We start from the raw sequence: 17,499 nt of genomic DNA on the forward strand, positions 1-17,499 counted from the left end.
AGGAACATTTCACATCCAGTGAAACTGCTGCTTATAAAGAAAGTTCCTGGAACAGGGAGAAGTGGAGCCACTGGGTCTGGGAAGGGACTTGGGACTGTGCCTGGGAGGTGAAACTACAGCTGAGGGCAGGGAGGAGAGCAACTATACCAAAGGGAATATTATTAGAGGGAAAGACCATGCTGAGCTTGGCAGTTTGATGCCGTGAGAGACCAGCATTCTGGCCTGTAAAGCTCTGTACTGGCCATGGGTATCTCCATGCAGAGTGCAGGTATCCTATTGGAAGTAGCCTAGAGGGAGATTCTGCCTTGAAAGGAAATAACTCTCAGGTTACTCTTGGTTAGCTTAAAGACAACTACAAATACAGGCTGCAGAACTTATCACTTGTTTTTCTCGCTGTGAGACTCAATGAGCAGCACCAACAGGTTGTGTTCTCCTGCTCTAGGAGTCTGTGCGATAGCTCCGATGGCTGTTCCCAATTAGTTGCGTCTTCTCAGTTACATTAGTCGGCTGAAGCACAATAGGAGTTTCTCCATCTAAATTGGAGAGAAGGACAAAAAGTACTTTAAGAACCTTTCACTTGCTACCAAAGTCAGATTTCTCGTTAGAACCACAACGTTTCATCTGCTGTTCTGGTTACAGCTTAATCTTGGTTTCACAGGCAGCTGTGTGGGTACTGACAAGGTGGCAATGCCCACACTGAGCCTACAAATGCTCTTACTCCTTGTCCTTGTATAACAGCAGATATCTGGGTGACTATTGCTGCTGCTGTTACACTGGACATTTGCTGTACCTGGTGCTTTGCAGAGATCACAGGCTCAAGGTTATTGCCTGTTTCAATTGTAAGTGCTTGCTCCTGCAAATGTCTGAATGTAATGAGTGCTGTTGTGAGTCAGCAAGCACTAACCTTGACAGCACTTGTGAGAATGGGACAGAAATGAGTCTTGAAGTAGGCAGAGTTAACAGTAGAGAGAAGAGAGTTAAAAGGAAAAAAATGCATGAGCAGTAACATTTGAGAGGGAAGAAATCACATATATCCTGAAAGCCAGCTAGTTAAATAAAAGTGTTAAATTGAATTTGAAGTCTTATATATGCAATAGGACTGTGGGAATTACTATTTTAATGAGTTTGGAACTACCAAAACCTCATATTATCACTATATAAATCCTTTCTATCCTGTACTTTTTCATTCTGTGCAGTTTTGTGTTTTCTTTTCCAATATATCTATTAAAAATGCATTTGCTGTACAGTGGAGGAAAGCGAAATCTTTACATAGTTCCTTGATGACTATTTTGTTCCCTGTGATAATGAACAAGGTTTGGTTTCCCTTCTCCTGGGCCTCTTTCCAAATCACATTTTTTTTTTGGTGGGAGGAAGGGGCTCAGGTCTCAGAGGCTGATTTCTAAAGGTTCAGTCATCTTAATGAAGTGTTTCATATGAAAAAATCTAGACTATCTATATCTTGATACTAACAGAGCCTTCACAGCAATTGAATACAAATTATAACATTTTTGCCAAATGACTGAATGTTCAGAAAAAAATCTCATCTGACATTTCCTCCTATTTACATGACAGTTGATGGGATGAATCATGGGCAAAAGATGTACTGTACAGGAGTAACTTAACCCAGAGTAGGAACCTAATTGCTTGCCATACGGCTTCCCTTCAGTGCGGGTAGAACAACTTTGTCAAGGTGAAAGGCAAGAATGATTAAATGCCAAGCAGCTTCTCTGTATGGGCAATTCCATATTTAGACACAAGGTCAAAGACAGATATGTTTCATAACTTCTAGGAGTATATGAGTAATTAATGCTTTGAGCTTAGCTCAGGCTCATATTTTGGCAGTTTCAATTTTAAGTTTCTATGTATTCTCTAGATTTCTGAGCAGCACTCCCTCCCATCCTCTGCTGCCTCAAAGTTGTTCATTTTCTGGAAGGTTGTTGATGGAGTGGAGAGACTAGCAGTTCATTCTGCTGTGATACCCAGGTGTGCGATAGGAGAACAGGACCCACTGCAAATCTGTTGCATTGCCTCCAGCTGATCTGCAGACAGCTCTGAGCTGATACCCTCACCAAGCATTTTGCTGCTTGCTCCCTTCTAAGATTTACAATAAGGTTTTTTTAAATTAGAACAGGGATAATAAACTGTACAAATATAGCCTGCTAATGGCAAGCTGCAGAACGGAGGTGAGGCAGAATTCACATTGCTTTCTATAGATAGCTCCTCTCACTGTTCGCCTACATTTCTAACATATGGAGTGTGGAGGAGACAATGAAGTGATAAAAACTTACAGCTTCTGAGTTGCAAAAGTATTTTGTTATTCAGGTTCTTTTATTCTTTTTCTCTTTTCCTCTCCTAGAATTCATTTTCTGTAAAATGCCTTGTATTGTTCTTACAATGATTACCAAACAGGAGAGAACAAACCTGCCAAGTGCTTTGAGTGCATCATTACTGTCTGAGGTACCAAGGCAATCCAAATTCCAATGCCACCTCCTCTGGGACCACAAAAGTTAATAAAACTTTGCCATCAGTTTGAGTGAAAGCAAAATCTGTCAACCTGCCCTGTGTGTGGGGGAAAGTGATGAACTGTTGCATGTGTCTGTCTTGCAGACAAGTGAGGGATACTTCCCTCTGCAAGAGTATTCTCACAGGTCAGCTGGGACATCATGGCTTGACACCACAGATTATGCTACTTTACAGCTTTCTAATGTCAGATTTGATCTGAAACCCTAAAATATTTCATGTTTAAAATGTAATAATCTAAATATACCATTTAATTTTTGTTCTTCCTTGCACATTAGGCCGCAGTATTCCTTGTACATTAGGTCACAGTCTTCTGGTACAAATCAATAGTTGTAAGAAGAAATCATTGCAAGCTAAGTACATGCTAGGGCTGGCAAAGCCCAAATTTTCTTTTTGTTCTAATGGTCATGCTACCCATGGAAGTACATGCTCTAAAATGAATCCTTCAAGGGAGATATTGAACAAGCTAGCACTAGAACTATGTATATATTTGACTAAATCCTTCTTCTAGAAGAATATGAATTCCCCTAGAAATTCTGTCTAGAGAAATAGCATTTCAGCAGAAGTGATGCCTTTGACATGATTGTGTTGATTTCAGTGACAACTCACTTTGCTTTTACATTTTAGGGAATGGATCACTGAATTTTTCAACTCACATCTCTTTCTTTCACTAATAATTGTGGTTTATGGTATGTTAATTTGAGGAATTAAGTCAACTCTGTAAGACCTTAATTTTGTTAATGAGAAGTGTGAGGGACTGAAAACTATTATTGTCGTGTCAATTCGATAGATGAAGCCTAAGTCTCAACTCCAAGACACACATGGCCTCGTTTGCGCAGCACGACTGGCACCAGGCACCTCCCACCGAGCACCTCCCACCGAGCACAGCAGCTGCTGCTGTGGACTCCCTCTTGGGGTTTTAGCATCAGGAATGGTGGAGTTTTATCGATGTTGCATTCCTCAGAAAAGCAGTCACTGACTACAAAATATTTGGATAACTTTAAGTGTGGCCTTAGCTTGAGAATCCTAGCTTGAGAATTTTGACCTTTGCAAAAAGCAGCAATATAGATGCTGGGGACAGCAAGAAGCAAAGAAATTAATTACTGGCAAGAATGTTCAGTCTGTGGGCAGAGGGCAGGCAAAGAATTTGAATCCTAATAAGGATCTCCTCTTCCAAAATGAAATCTACTGCAGAAGTGATTACAGGTTGTTTCTGAATTACATTCAGGAATATTTGTATCATTTACCTAAAGGAAGACACAAGCATTAATTTCTATGGCCCAGCATTTGAAAATATCTGGTTGAAAAGCACAATCTTTTCTATCCTAAAAGTCAGCAGCATCTTTCTGGCCAGCATCCCTAAAGCTGTGGGGTGTGAGGGAAAGAAGGGAGGGAGGAACTGAAGTTTGATCTCATTGTCATTCAGTTTTTTTCTAAATGCAGTGTCTGTTTTCCTTTCAGCTGCAGAAAAGACACTTATGTTACCCTGGTCATAAAGTTTTCATGTTTATTCCTAATACATTTCTATCTTCTAATAATTTTAAAACAAAGAGAATTCTACTTTACTGAGGCATGCTGGTTTTGATTGGGAAAAAAATATAGCAAGACAGAGAAGAGTAGAAAAGGTACAAAAGATCTTGTTTTTCTTTTCTGAAGAAATATATATGTATGTATGTATGTATTTATTTATACACACACACACATATATATATTTAATGTTGTCTTCAAAATACTTAAACTCCCCATAATTCCACACTGTGTTAATTTTTCAGAAAACTCCCCATAATTCCACACTGTGTTAATTTTTCAGACTGGTACTTCACTAAACATTTTGAATTATTTTTTAAAATTGGTATCTCAGTGAGACTTGGTGGGAGTAAAGGATGTGAAGGTGGCCTAAAATGAAAGAACACCAACACCTTCTGGTACCTGTGGCAGAAGAAGGGAGCAATTTTTTTCTGCCACTGGGAAATTTTGTGCTGGATTTTGAGAGAGATCAAAATATCTGCCAAATTAAAAACAAAAAGAAAGGCAGAATTTCAATATTCTGATTCTTCAAAGTTCTATCTTCATACTTCAGACTTGAATTTGCTATCACAAACTCATGAAAAGCAAGGTCCATTTTAGATTTGTACTTTTCAGGTGCCTAAAGTCATAGAGTTTACGAGGTTTGTTTCACATAATGCATTGTGGTTATAAAGTTTTCACTAATAGTTTTTTGCAGAGACTGATCAAGTATGATCACTTTTTAAGCTAACTCTATTTACCTTGATATGCCTCTAAGCAAAACTAATTTAAAAACACTACCACACATTGATATAACAGTTATATAAATAGCATTTGTTTCAACTACTGCAAGTGTTTTGTTGCATATTTATGGAAGGGTGAATTTGTGTGAAAACTGGCGGGGTGGAGGGGGGGAATGTCTTCCTGCTAAGGGAACATGACATTTGCAATCTGGCAGTGCTAATTTAAGCTTAATAAATGTAAGAATATAACATCAGAGGATCTTCTATAACAATGGAAGAGAAAGAGTGAGCTGACTGCTTAGGTTCTTCCTCATAAAAAAACATAATCCTAATATCTGCAATTTATATAAATTTGCAACTGAAAAGTGTCCTAGGTCTTCCTGTAATAGCTTGGCTTCTTATTGCTGAAGCAAGAGTCATTGATGTCTCACTCTGTGCATATCTAACCAATTTGAGATGGTTTTGCTATCCTTGAGAATGAAGGCAAAACTCTGCCATTCTCCAGTAGATTAGGACAGGTATGTTTGCTCAAAGTATGCAACCCACACTAGTGCCAAATTAGGAAATCACCACCACCATTCCTTGGCACAGCCAAAATCTGAATATGCAGCTCAGGTAATGCAGCACCACCAAGAAAAGATGATGGTGTGCTGTGAAGGTCGTCCTGCTGCCTCAGGTCCATGTTCCTGGCTGGGTACTCTTTCTCCTGAGCTGGCAATGGGTCTGCCCCTCCATGAAGCACAGCTGGGAACTGAATGGGCCAGGAACTATATAATATTTGAAAGGATTAGTTCTCATCTGAATTTTATCCAAGATCTGGGTCCTGGTAAAGTAGCAGAATTGCTACTGCAGTTCCCATGCAAACTCTCTTGGGTTACTGTGCAACCATACTGCTGGAAACACTGCATCTTTTCTTGAAGGCTTTTCTTGTATGGGTACAGGTAGTCCATCACATGCAGGGACATGAATAAAACCCAATTGACAGCTTATTCAAGCCAATCAGATATGACAAGCACCAGTCCAGCAGAGCCTAATGTGTGAGTACAGGATCTAGGATATGAAGCAGGGTGGCCAGGGGCACTACAGGGTGAACACTGTCTCTTAAAATAAACCCTGAGTCTCATAAGAGATATCGGAAATATTTAGTTCTTAGTGCCGTAATATTATTTTTGCATTGGTACATAACTTGGGAAGTTCCCCGGGGTCATTGTCTTAGCTAGAGTGAATTGGCATGTCTCCACTGAAGTCTGGAAGCAGCCTCAGCACTGTGAGCAGAACATCTGGCCTACAAGCTTTAAGGATTGTTTTGAACAGCTTGGCCACACAGTAAGCCCCTAAAATACACACCTCTTTCCATGTCGTTCTTAATTTGCTCTTCCAAATCTTCTGGTGACACACAAAACTCCTGCTGTTCCCCTTCGGGTGCCTTGGGTTTGCACTTTCCACAGCAGCAGTTGAAGCAGCAGCAGAGGCAGCAGCAGAGGTAGCAGCCTGTCAGCAAGCCACAGACTGCAAACAGGCCCTGGGTTAAACACAGCAGGTCAAAAAACCTGTCAGCAATGACCGTCCTCAAACTCGTGGCAGCCTCTTACAGATGAAGGCAGGTCATCAGAGGAACTCAGGTTCCAAAGTGCTTGGCACTCAGAGAAGTCCAGCTGCTCACCCAGTGCCTGAACAAGGGCAAGATCTACCAAAGCCCTCCACATTCACAAGCTCCTACTTGTCACTCAGGACCACATCGACAAAGAAGACGCCAATCAACAGACCCCCCACATGTTCAGCTTTTGAAAGTCTGTCTTCAGCTGATGGCCCTCAGAAAAACCCTCTAGGCAGTATGCAAAACCCTTCCCACCTTAAAATGACTCATTTCCATCTTTAAAATGACTCATTTGCCCAAGATCATTTTTGCAAACATTTATTTACTGTCAGGTTCTTGTCAATAACAAAGCTGAGAGAAAAAGAGGAAAAGACCCAGATGCATCCCACATAACTCCAGGCACTGAACTAAGGCACCCAAATTAGGTGCTAACCCATGGGCTAACCCATAGTCACTCTCTCTTCCAGGGAGTTATTCAGTGGAGGATTTGATTTGCTTGTTGGGGGTGTGTCCATCTCTCCACATTACCCTGTGCAGGACCAGACAGGTGACACCTCCTAAATTATACTCCTCAGTTTACAGTTTTTCCATCTGGGGACTCAAGCAGGAAGAAGTTCCCATCCGCCTGGCCCTTTGCTCACTCTTGTCCCTGTGGCACAAGCAGAGGGGCTTCAGCAGAGCCAACACGACTGCCTGGGGCCAAGACCAGAGATCTTAGTCAGAGTCAAAAGCCGGAAAAATTTAAGTTACAGAACTTTTCTTCCTCCAGACCAGGTCATTGCCCAGGTTCACAGGACAACTCCCCAGCTGCTTGCATGTGTGCTGGATCACAGCAATGGGATGGGGGACCTGCAGGAAGGGAGCCTTTCGACTGGCTCCACTGGGACATGACAGCAGTCTGGCTCCTGACCCAAGGTGGATCCAGGCCTGCAACAAGATGTCTGTGGAGAAAACTTCACAGCTCTTTATAGACATAGTCGTATAAGGCCAAAGGAAAGCCAGTAACATTCCTGAAAAGTGAATCAAAGCTGATATGTAGAAATAAATGGAAAGAGAGTATGTTTAGATTAGATATTAGGAACAAATATTTTACTGTGAGGATGATAAGACAATGGAACAGGCTTCCCAGAGGAAGTGTTCAAGACCATGTTGGATAGGGCTGTAAGCAACCTGGTCTAGTGGAAGGTCTCCCTACCCATGGCGGGGGCTTAGAACTAGATGACCTTTAAGGTGCCTTCCAAACCAAACCTTTCTGTGATTCTGTGAATGTGTATGTCAAAGCAGTACAGCTTTGTGGCCAACAGGTACATATGGGTTGGAGGTATAGCCAGGCTTTAACATTATGGTTACACAGTCTGCCCTTTACTAACTATTCATTATATTCATAAGACAATATGCTGCTGAGGAAGAAAGTAAGCACAAATGTCAGGATATTGTCAAACTTTGACAATGGAGCTATGTAAATAACATTGTTGTGTATGCATGTCTCAGGCAACATTAGTGGGGGCTGACTGGAACACCTTTGAAGGTAGCAGGACTATTTATATGCCTAATATTAATATAGGCATGTATCTAGAGTGAGCAAGGTGTTTTTAAATGAAAGGGACTCTGACTTTTTGTTTTAAAATGTTTTCCTTCCAACAGACCTAAAACTGTTCTAAACGTCTTAATCCCTAAAATAAGTTATCTAACTGTTTATCATTTATGCCACAATGGAGAATAAAGCACTACTATGTATAGAATGAAGAAAGGACATAAAGAAGTATATAAAGGGGAATACCCCTTGAGTTTATTCATGATACCTTTAATGTTTCAAGATTTCTATATGCTTATATTATCACAGTTGGTAAACCAAGAATTGTTTTATTGATTGGTTTAGCTAGGCCTAAACTTAGGCTTTAGTTTTCAGAGCAGGCCTTAGATTACCAGCTGACTCGAGCTGGGTTAGGCCAGCTGACACCTGACTCTACTGGCCAGTGGTATTCCATACCATATTCTGATGTCATCTCAAGTATAAAAGTGGGTGTACGAGGTACCTGGCCAATTCCCTCATGGCTGTGGTCCCAGTAGGATGCTCTGCGCCGTCCCGGGATGGGAGGACTAGGCCCAGCGCCAGCTTACCACCATGTTATCATAGGCAAATAAAAGGTTTATTATTAGTTTTCTCTCTGCTTGGGTTTGTTTCTGGGGAGGCTGAGCTCTTTAGGGAGGTGTCTTTTTCGGGTGCTTTATGGATCCAGAGTGATAGGATCTGTTTTCAGTGGGAGGTAGAGGACTGTTGTTATATCTAACTTGTGTAGGTGTGTGTTATATTGTAGTTTGCTTTTAATTTTCTCTTTTCTGTATAAATATATAAACCTGTTTTAAGTTTTCCAGGGTTTTTTCCCCTTTTCTCGGCAGGGCAAGGGGAACTCTTAATCTGAGTTTGGGTAGTTGGCATTTTGCAGCTCAGCTGAACACATGTGATCAATAAATTGTCTTCATGGTAGAGGGAAAATTGTTTTTTGCTAAAACAGTTAAATGAACAAGCCTCGTGCCTGCCAGTGGAGAAGTAGTTCAATTTTCCCCGTATTCATGCCTGTAAGTTCCCAGTTTAACATGCTCACTAGGAAGTCCAGCACTGAAAAAAGTGATCTTCATGTTGCATTTCTCCTTTCAACTTGATTTCCTTACTGCTAATGATAAACCTCCTCACAAATGTCAGATTTTCTGAGTATGAGTGTGCTGGAGAAGAGCAATATTTGCAGTTGGAGAGGAAGGGAACTAGTGAAGGCTGTGATCCCTCCTGTCTTCTCCCAGAACGGAGGAAATTAGAGGTTTGGTGGTCATCTGAAGATGATGCCTCAGATTCAAGTAGTATAACAACAACAACAACGGTAGATAGATTAGATAGATAGATAGATAGATAGATAGATAGATAGATAGATAGATAGATAGATAGATAGATAGATAGATAAAAATTTTGTTTCCTCTTTCTGTTGTGAAGGTGACAAGATTTTGGGTTGGAGGAGAGATAGAAAGACTACTTGTGATGATTCTCAAATGAGCCTATATACATATTTGGAGGTTTTGTACATAATTCATAGAAACTAGGAAGCAGTAATTACTTTTGCTATTCAGCATACTGAGTCTCATCTATGGGATACAGCTTGTTTGAAACAATACTCACATTCCTCTGTTAGCTGTTAATGACTTACTTCTTTCTGTACTCTCTGTTGCTCTCTTTTATGAGTCAAAGTCACAGTTGTTGTTTCTGTTCCTGATTTTCTAACCCCAGAGGATTTTATGCTTCATAAAAACTCATTAAAGATCAGTAAGCAGAAGAGCAAATAAAAGCTAAAAAAAAAAAGCAGCAAACAGTGTAGAAAATCTTGTTTACTGAGCCTGTTAAAGGAGTCAACATTCCTCCTCTCTCAGCACCGAGGCAATGCTTTCTGGCACCTGAACTGTGACAAAGAGGCCAAAGGAGGTGGTGGGCAGCAGAAAAGAGGGAATGATCCATTCAGCAGTTATGGTGGGGTGTCCAGCCTGCAGCAGGGTCAGCTACAGGAGCTGCAGGTGGGCAGCCTCCAGCCTGTCTCTGAGGGGGAAACTGTGCTTTCACAACTTTAATTTAAATACCAAGTATTTTATTCATTGGTTTCATTCACGGCATTTGAGCAGCTTCTGTCACATCCTGATTCAGCAGACAAAATAGGGCTTCTCAGGCCCACAAATTGCCCAAGTGACTTCCCAGTTTGAAAGGGGATTGCAGAGCAGTGCAACACTGCCTGATCCATGCCGAACACAGGAACCTGTGTTCCACAGTTCTCAGATAAAAGATCTCATAATGTGCTTACTTCAGGACAGTACAGATCATTTTCCTATGTATTCCAGCACAGTCCTTGGTTTCCTGTGCTTCTGCTAATGCCAACAGCTGGGGACAGTATGGATTTTGCACATTTGCAATTCTGTTTGTTGCATATCTGCAACATTTCAATATTTGCAGAAACACTTGAATTTGACATATGCAAACATCAGAGGACACCAGTGAGATAAGAGAGCACATGAACCCAAGTCCTTTATGACTAGAACAGCCCCTGATGTGTTTTACCTTGAGCAATATGAAGAGTTTTGCTATATACTTCTCTTCCTTTCCTACTCTCTTCTTCCGATTCCTTTCTCTCATACCCTCACCAGGGCACATATATGATGCCATAATCACACTGTTATGTATTATTATTGCTTACTTACATTGTGTGCTATATATAGCAAGTAAGACAGCTAAATTTGTATGGTAATAGTTTATTACCATACATTGGTTATCACATAAGTGGGACTTCTTGTTTTGGAATAGTGAGTCATTTTTACTTAGTCATTGCTGAAAAGAAAGTCAAAATTATCCCAGAGCACTAAATTCAAATCTAATCAATGTTTGAAAGTGTTACAAAATATGTACTGTAACTATTTACCAAGTTAAAAGAAAGAAAACTTTCTATATTAGCACTAGTCTGAGCTTATATTCTGCCTCTGTTGATTTTCCAGATAATGTTGCCTTTGTAAATTTTTAGTAGCCGTTTAGACTCAGATCCTACTATTTGTTAAGCCTGTAGAGAGATCATGTTTCTCCATGGGTTCCTTGTGTATGTAATTGTCCGTGTGCATTATAACTTGATTTCCAACAGAAAATAACAGCTTACCTTTGCCCACCAGCTTGAGAGCATGAAGTAGGTGTTGACATTTTCCTCACCAAACTGTTCTGCCACATAGAGCCCTAATGATCCATATTTGTCATATATGTTTCGCTTGGACATATCAGTCAGGGTTGCATGAGCATTGTTGATCTCTTTAAATTTTTCTGCAGCCTCTGGATTATCTGGATTCTTGTCAGGATGGTATTTCAGAGCCAGTTTTCTTAAACATGAAAAACAAATAAACAAAAAAACAGAGGGAAAATAAGTCTTCTGTATGTGTGAATATATATAGACATGCACATATACAAAACACTACCAAAAATATTTTAATAGAAATATAAAGATTCTGAACAGTATGTTCAAGCTTCTTTTCTTCCAGCTCTGATGTACTTTGTAGAAGGAAAGTGGCAGAAAGGAACTGAACATGAAAGTTTTGATAAAAAAGGTGTTTTTATTACACCGAGAATGAACTTTGTGTATTGATACCTAGTCAGCTACTTTGCTAAAGGAGATGGTGATATATATGCTGAAAGCACAGATTGCAGCACGATAATAAATCACAGGCATTTGTTGCATTATGATTGCCAACTCATTTGCATCATGGAGCAGGTTTCAACAAAGATAAAGATTTTTTTAAAGTTGTTTAAAAACATGATGATCACACTGCTTATCCAGGCAACATTATTTTCTTTATGGCAAAGAAAATTCTATATTAAATTGCCTAGCTATAGTAGTTACGTTAAAATTTTGTAAACAGTGTCTGTGTTTGCAGAAGCCCAGACAGTGATGATGGAAAACACAGTTAGGAGTTGCAATAGAAGGAAAGCATCTGTCTGAAGCACAGGGTGGAAAAGCATAATGAGTTAACTGTGGTTTCAAGTGGCTGTTTTTGGGGCTAGTTTCCCACTGCTGTATAGGATCATTGAATTATTAGGTTTAGAAGGAACCTTAACGATCACTAGTTCCAGCCCCACCACAATGAGCAGGGACACCTTCCACTAGACCACATTGCTTAAAGCCCTATCCAGCCTGGCCTTGAACATTGACAGGGATAGGGCATCCACAACTTATTTGGGGAAACTGTTTCAGTGCCTCAGCAACTCACAGTAAAGAATTTCTTCCTTATATCTAATCTAAACATACCCTCTTTTAGTTTAAAGCCATTAGCCCTTGTCCTATCACTACATACTCTTGTGAAAAGTCTGTCACCAGCTGTCTTGCAGCCCCCTTTAGGTACTGGAAGATGATGTAAGTTCTCCCTGGAGCCTTCTCTTCTCCAGGCTGATTCTCTCACTGTCTCCATGGGAGAGGTCCTCCAGCCCTCTGATCATCTTTGTGTCCTCCTCTGGACTTGCTCCAGCATGTTCATGTCCTTATGTTGGGGTCCCCACAGCTAAATGCAGTACTCCGTGTGGGGTCTCATAAGAGTGTGATGTCGACTAGTTTGGGCTCTTTGTGCTGGTGGGAAGCCTTTGCTAGGACAGGGCTCGATACTGCCTTTCCCCCCTGCCGGTACTCAGTGCTATGGAGCCTGAGGACAGGTACAGCTTGAAAGGTACCGTGTGTGACTGTTGACTGACAGTGCTGGGGAAGCACAGCATAGAGAAGAAAGGGTTTGCTTCCAGCCATGTTGAAGGCTGGCAGTGTGAGCTCACACATACTTGCAAAACAAGCAAGACAGAAGTGCATCTTTTCAAAAATCACCACTCTCTTTGATGAACTGGCAATAAGATTTTTCCAGGACATTTATTTAATGACTAGTGCTGACCTCTAGTGTCAATAAAAGTCATTTAGTAGTGTTTTAAATTGATTCAATTATAGCCTAGCCATGATGCATTTTGTAAATATTCTCTCTGAGTGTTTCAGGAGCTAGCCATGACTGCTATGATCAAAAATACTTGTGGTGCAAAGGCGGTGTGCTTACACTTCCTCTAATAAATTTAACCTCAGAGTGGAGTACTACTTGATTTTCCTCTGAAGCCCCAGTACAGGATATTCCTCCAGTAAAATGTAACTGATTTGTTCCTGATGACAATTGCTGCCTGGAAGACATTCTGCCAACATCAAGACTGATATAAGCCTGGGATCAGCCTCTGCCAACAATCTCTTCAGTTCTGCTGAACTCAAGTCATAGAATCATAGACCATAATTAACTCCTTAAACATGTCTCTGATAGCATGAAAGGGATCCCATTCAATTACATTTAATATAGTGTTCATATTGTTCCTTAAATATAAATTTTTGGTCATGTTTAACATGTGTCCTAAACACAATAAAAAATTAAATATAAGAACTGGAAAAACAAGCTAAGACTTGCATGACTAATGACATTAAATGCCATCCAAGTGTTTAGGTGAATTATGCAACCTATCCAAACTCCAGCAAAGAAAGGGAGAGGTATGACTTCCAAAACTCATGTGTGGCTGCAGGCATCAGACAATCAATAGCCAGCCTTTCTTTTCCCACAGACCCAAAGACATCTTCTGTCCTCCCCATATCCCAAATTTATAAAAAATAAGAATTCGAACATAATGTAATTTCAAAAAGAAACACAAAAAACATAAGTTGCACACTCACTTTGCTTAGTATTGTTTTAGATTGCTAGCAGGATCACTTTCAACAGCTAACAAAAGATGACATATATTCTTATTTCAATTTCGGGAAAACTGTCCTCACTACAAACAGTACATTATCAAAACAACTCTCTACACACCAAGATGATATACAATAATTGCAGATGATTTACTAATAGGGAGGAGACCTAGATGATGGTAGTGCAATTGACATGAGTAAGAAAAAACATTCTGTTAGATATAACTGAAGAAACAATAAAAGTAAGGACAAGAGCCATGTGACATAACAGTATCAGCCATATAGAAGCTTCCCTGTGGGCCCCTGGAAAAGTGACATTCTAGCTACATATGATAATGGGCATTCATTATGACAATGAGAATAATACAAAAAAATGGAAAGAGAAATGAGTACAGGAGTTTGTTGACTACTTCCTACACCAAATCCATGGATTTATGTCCATTCATATTTTTCTCATGGTGGATGTCCTTCTCCTTCACCACCTGGGGATCACTGTCCACTGCAGCCTTCCACAACAGCAAGCAATGTGATGGAGGTGTTTGGGAGACAAAAGTGATGAAACACAGAGAAACAGCTATCAGACCAGATGGATAGGGCACTCCTGGAAATGAAGTCAGTGATGTCAGTTTAGGATCTCTGTCAATGGGAGACTTAGGCTGAGAGGTGAGATCAGGCCAGGCTCTGATAAAGGGGTAGCTCTGGTGAAGGTACATCAGAATGGAGGTAGCAATACATTGTATAGGGTAAAATATGGCAATGTTAGGAAGTATAGGAGGATATAAGCAACAGGGTCCATGCTTTTTTCAACATCTTGGCTGGTAGAGTGGAGGACTGCAGGCTCCCTTGACATGGCTATCGTTAGGTTGCTGGCTTGAAGAGGAGTGTCCTTTTGGCTCTGGACCAGACACTGCTGTGCCTTTTGGCCCCAGCCAGATGGCTCCCTTTCAAAGGGCTGTCCAGCCATGAGCTCTTGCCTGAGTTTGGGAAGATGACCAGCCGAGTAAGTTTTGGGGAACCCTTGGATGGGAATCGTGCTTCTGAGCACTGAGGTTGTAAGGGGCACCTCCAACAAGAAAGTGAGTTGATGATCCAGTCTGAGAGTAATGTCAAACTTAGGCCCAGGCTTTGTGTGCAGGAAATCCTGAATCAGGGGTGGGTGCCCCTGAGGGCAGAGAACCTCAGGCAGAGGCTGCATGGTGGGGAATTAGCTCAAGTGGTAGAGTGCTCGCTTAGCATGCGAGAGGCAGCGGCATCGATGCCCTCATTCTCCAATGCTTTTCATTCCATTTGCCTGGAGAGCTTTGGCAGGCTTCCCTCTGTCCTCTGAGGGTTGCTGGAAGATTTGTGGTGTGCCCTGGATTTATAGAGAGCAAAGATATCCAGGCCTGCATCAAAAGCACTATGGGCTGTTTGACAGAAGAATTGATTTTCTCTTTGCTTGACAGTTCTCAAATATCAAGTCCAGTACAGAAACGGACCATCAAAGAAATGGAGGAACTTCAGTGGAGGATCAGGAATCACAAGAAATGGGCAGAGGAGAGTGAGCCTATTCGGCTTGGAGAGAGGTTCAGAGGACTTGCACATGGCTTAGTGCTTCGGTGTAGGTTCCAGAACAGAGGAATGGCTGTAATTTTGTTTTGTCTGAGCCTTGACCAGAGGACAAAAGATGGCACAGTGAAAGGGAATGAAGGGAAGTTGCAGCAGGATATAGGTAAGCTTTGTGAGGCCATGAAAAGAGTCCAGCTGAAGAAGATGATGCTCAAGGAGCTTGTGGAGTGGTTCTGCTTGTGGTTTGTATGATGGAGCCTACAGTCCTCCGCTCTACCAGCTGAGCTATCGAAAGAAGCACAGGGCCATGCCCATTACCTCGCCCATCATACACTCATCCAGCACTTCCCTAGCCATGGCACAGCATCATGTGTCTGTTATGACATCCTGCTGTAAGCAGAGTCAGCTCCAACATCACATCTTTCTCAACACTTTAGCTAAAGTGATGTGATGTTGGAGCTGAGGGTGTTTGAAGCAGGATGTCGTAAGAGAGACATGATGCTGTGCCATGACTAGGGAAGTGCTGGATGAGTGTATGATGAGCAAGGTAACAGGCATGGCCCTGTGCTTCCTTCGATAGCTCAGCTGGTAGAGCGGAGGACTGTAGGCTCCCTTCACGGCCATCCTTATGTCGCTGGTTCAACTCCAGCTCGAAGGAATGACCTTTTGCCTCTGGCCCACATCCTGCGGCATCACCGTGGTTTTGGCCCTGCCAAGGTGTCTCTCTTTCAAAGGGCTGTCCAGCCTTGAACTCTTGTCTGACTTTGGGAAGACAAACAGCCAAGGCAGATTTGGTTGAACCCTGGTCGGAGGATAGTGGTCCTGATCACTAGTGTTTTCCATGGCCACCTCCAGCAAGACAGTGAGTGGGTGTGTGGTGGTGTGAGAGCACTGCCAGTGGAAGGCCCAGGCTTTGGGTGCAGGGCATCTTGGGTCAGGAGTGGGTGCATGAGAGCAGAGAGGACCTCAGGTAGAGGCTGTGGGGTGGGGAATTAGCTCAAGTGGTAGAGCGCTCGCTTAGCATGTGAGAGGTAGCGGGATCGATGCCCGCATTCTCCAATGCTTTTCATTATGTTTGCCTGGACACAGGGCACTTTGTCAGCAGCTCCTCTGCCCTCTGGTGCTGTTGGGCGCTATTTGTACCTGGGTTGCACAGAAAACAACAGCATCCAGGATTGTATCAGGAGCAGAAAGGGCTGTGGATCTAGGTACTTGAATATTCTTTACTTGGGATTTGATCAATATGCCTGCTCAGCTTTATGTGTCCTCAAGTGGAGTCCTTAATGACTGAGAAAAGCAAAATATTAAGCTAATTTTCAAATATAACAAAAAGTGCACACAAACAGTGAGATCCACCCTGCTAAGGTCACGGAACAGATCCTTCTGGAAGATATGTCAAGACGTGAAGACAGGGAGGTGTTTAGAGACAGCCAACATCGCTTCACTAAGGGCAAATCATGACTGACTAATGTAGTCCATCCTAGTCTCATCTAGGTCTTCTACAATGGACTGATTGCATCAGTGGATGAAGGATGAGCTATGGATGTCATCTACCTTCTCTAAGGCCTCTGATGTTTTCCCACAAAACATCCTTGTCACTAAATTGGTGACATAGTGTTTTGATGAATGGACTGTTCAATGAACAAGGAATAGGCCAGATGGCTACATCCAAAGGACTGTAGTCAATGGCTCAGTGTCTGGGTGGAGATGTGCCCCTTGATGGTCTGTACTTAACACCTTTATCAATGACATAGTGAGTGGGGTTGAGTGCACCCTCGGCAAGCTGACAGATGACAAGTGGAGTGGTGCAGTTTATTTGCTTGACAGAAGAGGTTCCATCCAGAGGAACCTTAAAAGACTTGAGGAGTGGGTCCATGTGAACTTCAATAAGTTAAAAGAGGCCAAATGCAAGGTTCTGCATCTGGGTCAGGGCAATTACCAGTATCAGTATACACTGTAGGAACAATAGATTGAGAGCAACCCTGTGGAGAGGGACGTGGGGGTGCTAGTAAATAAAAAGCTGGACATGGGCTGGCAATGTATCCTTGTAGCCTAGAAAATCTATCATATCCTGGGCTGCCTCAAAAGAAGCATGGGCAGCAGACTGAGAGGTTATTCTGCCTCCCTATTCCACTCTTGTGAAACCACACCTGGAGTACTGCATCCAGCCATGGTTTCCCCAGCGCCAGAAAGACATGGACCTATTAGAGCTGGTCCAGAATAGGGCCACAAGACTGACTGGGGGGATGGAACACTGTTCTGTGAAGACAGACAGAGAGATTTGAGGTTGTTCAGCCTGAAGAAAAGAAGGCTTCAGGCA

General features: G+C 41.9%; 1 protein-coding gene and 2 non-coding genes across 3 annotated transcripts in view; 2 read left to right on the forward strand and 1 right to left on the reverse strand.

The window, feature by feature from the left end:
- Positions 1-438: 438 nt before the first annotated feature.
- The window catches only part of DNAJC5B (DnaJ heat shock protein family (Hsp40) member C5 beta), a 34,536-nt gene continuing 17,475 nt past the window's right edge, over positions 439-17,499 (reverse strand). Inside the window, exons 2-4 of the mRNA XM_071553094.1 lie at positions 11,046-11,259; positions 6,117-6,291; positions 439-533 (exon numbers count right to left, since the gene is read on the reverse strand). Of these exons, the coding sequence (XP_071409195.1) occupies positions 439-533; positions 6,117-6,291; positions 11,046-11,259 (484 nt within the window). The remainder of the gene's footprint in view (positions 534-6,116; positions 6,292-11,045; positions 11,260-17,499) is intronic.
- Positions 15,750-15,837, forward strand: TRNAY-GUA (transfer RNA tyrosine (anticodon GUA)). The gene is given in 2 exon segments: positions 15,750-15,786; positions 15,802-15,837. It is a non-coding gene; the product is annotated as a tRNA-Tyr (tRNA).
- TRNAA-AGC (transfer RNA alanine (anticodon AGC)) lies at positions 16,166-16,238 on the forward strand. Its single transcript has one exon. It is a non-coding gene; the product is annotated as a tRNA-Ala (tRNA).

The sequence above is a fragment of the Pithys albifrons genome, chromosome 4 (genome assembly GCF_047495875.1).
Source record: "Pithys albifrons albifrons isolate INPA30051 chromosome 4, PitAlb_v1, whole genome shotgun sequence".
Lineage (NCBI taxonomy): Eukaryota > Metazoa > Chordata > Aves > Passeriformes > Thamnophilidae > Pithys > Pithys albifrons.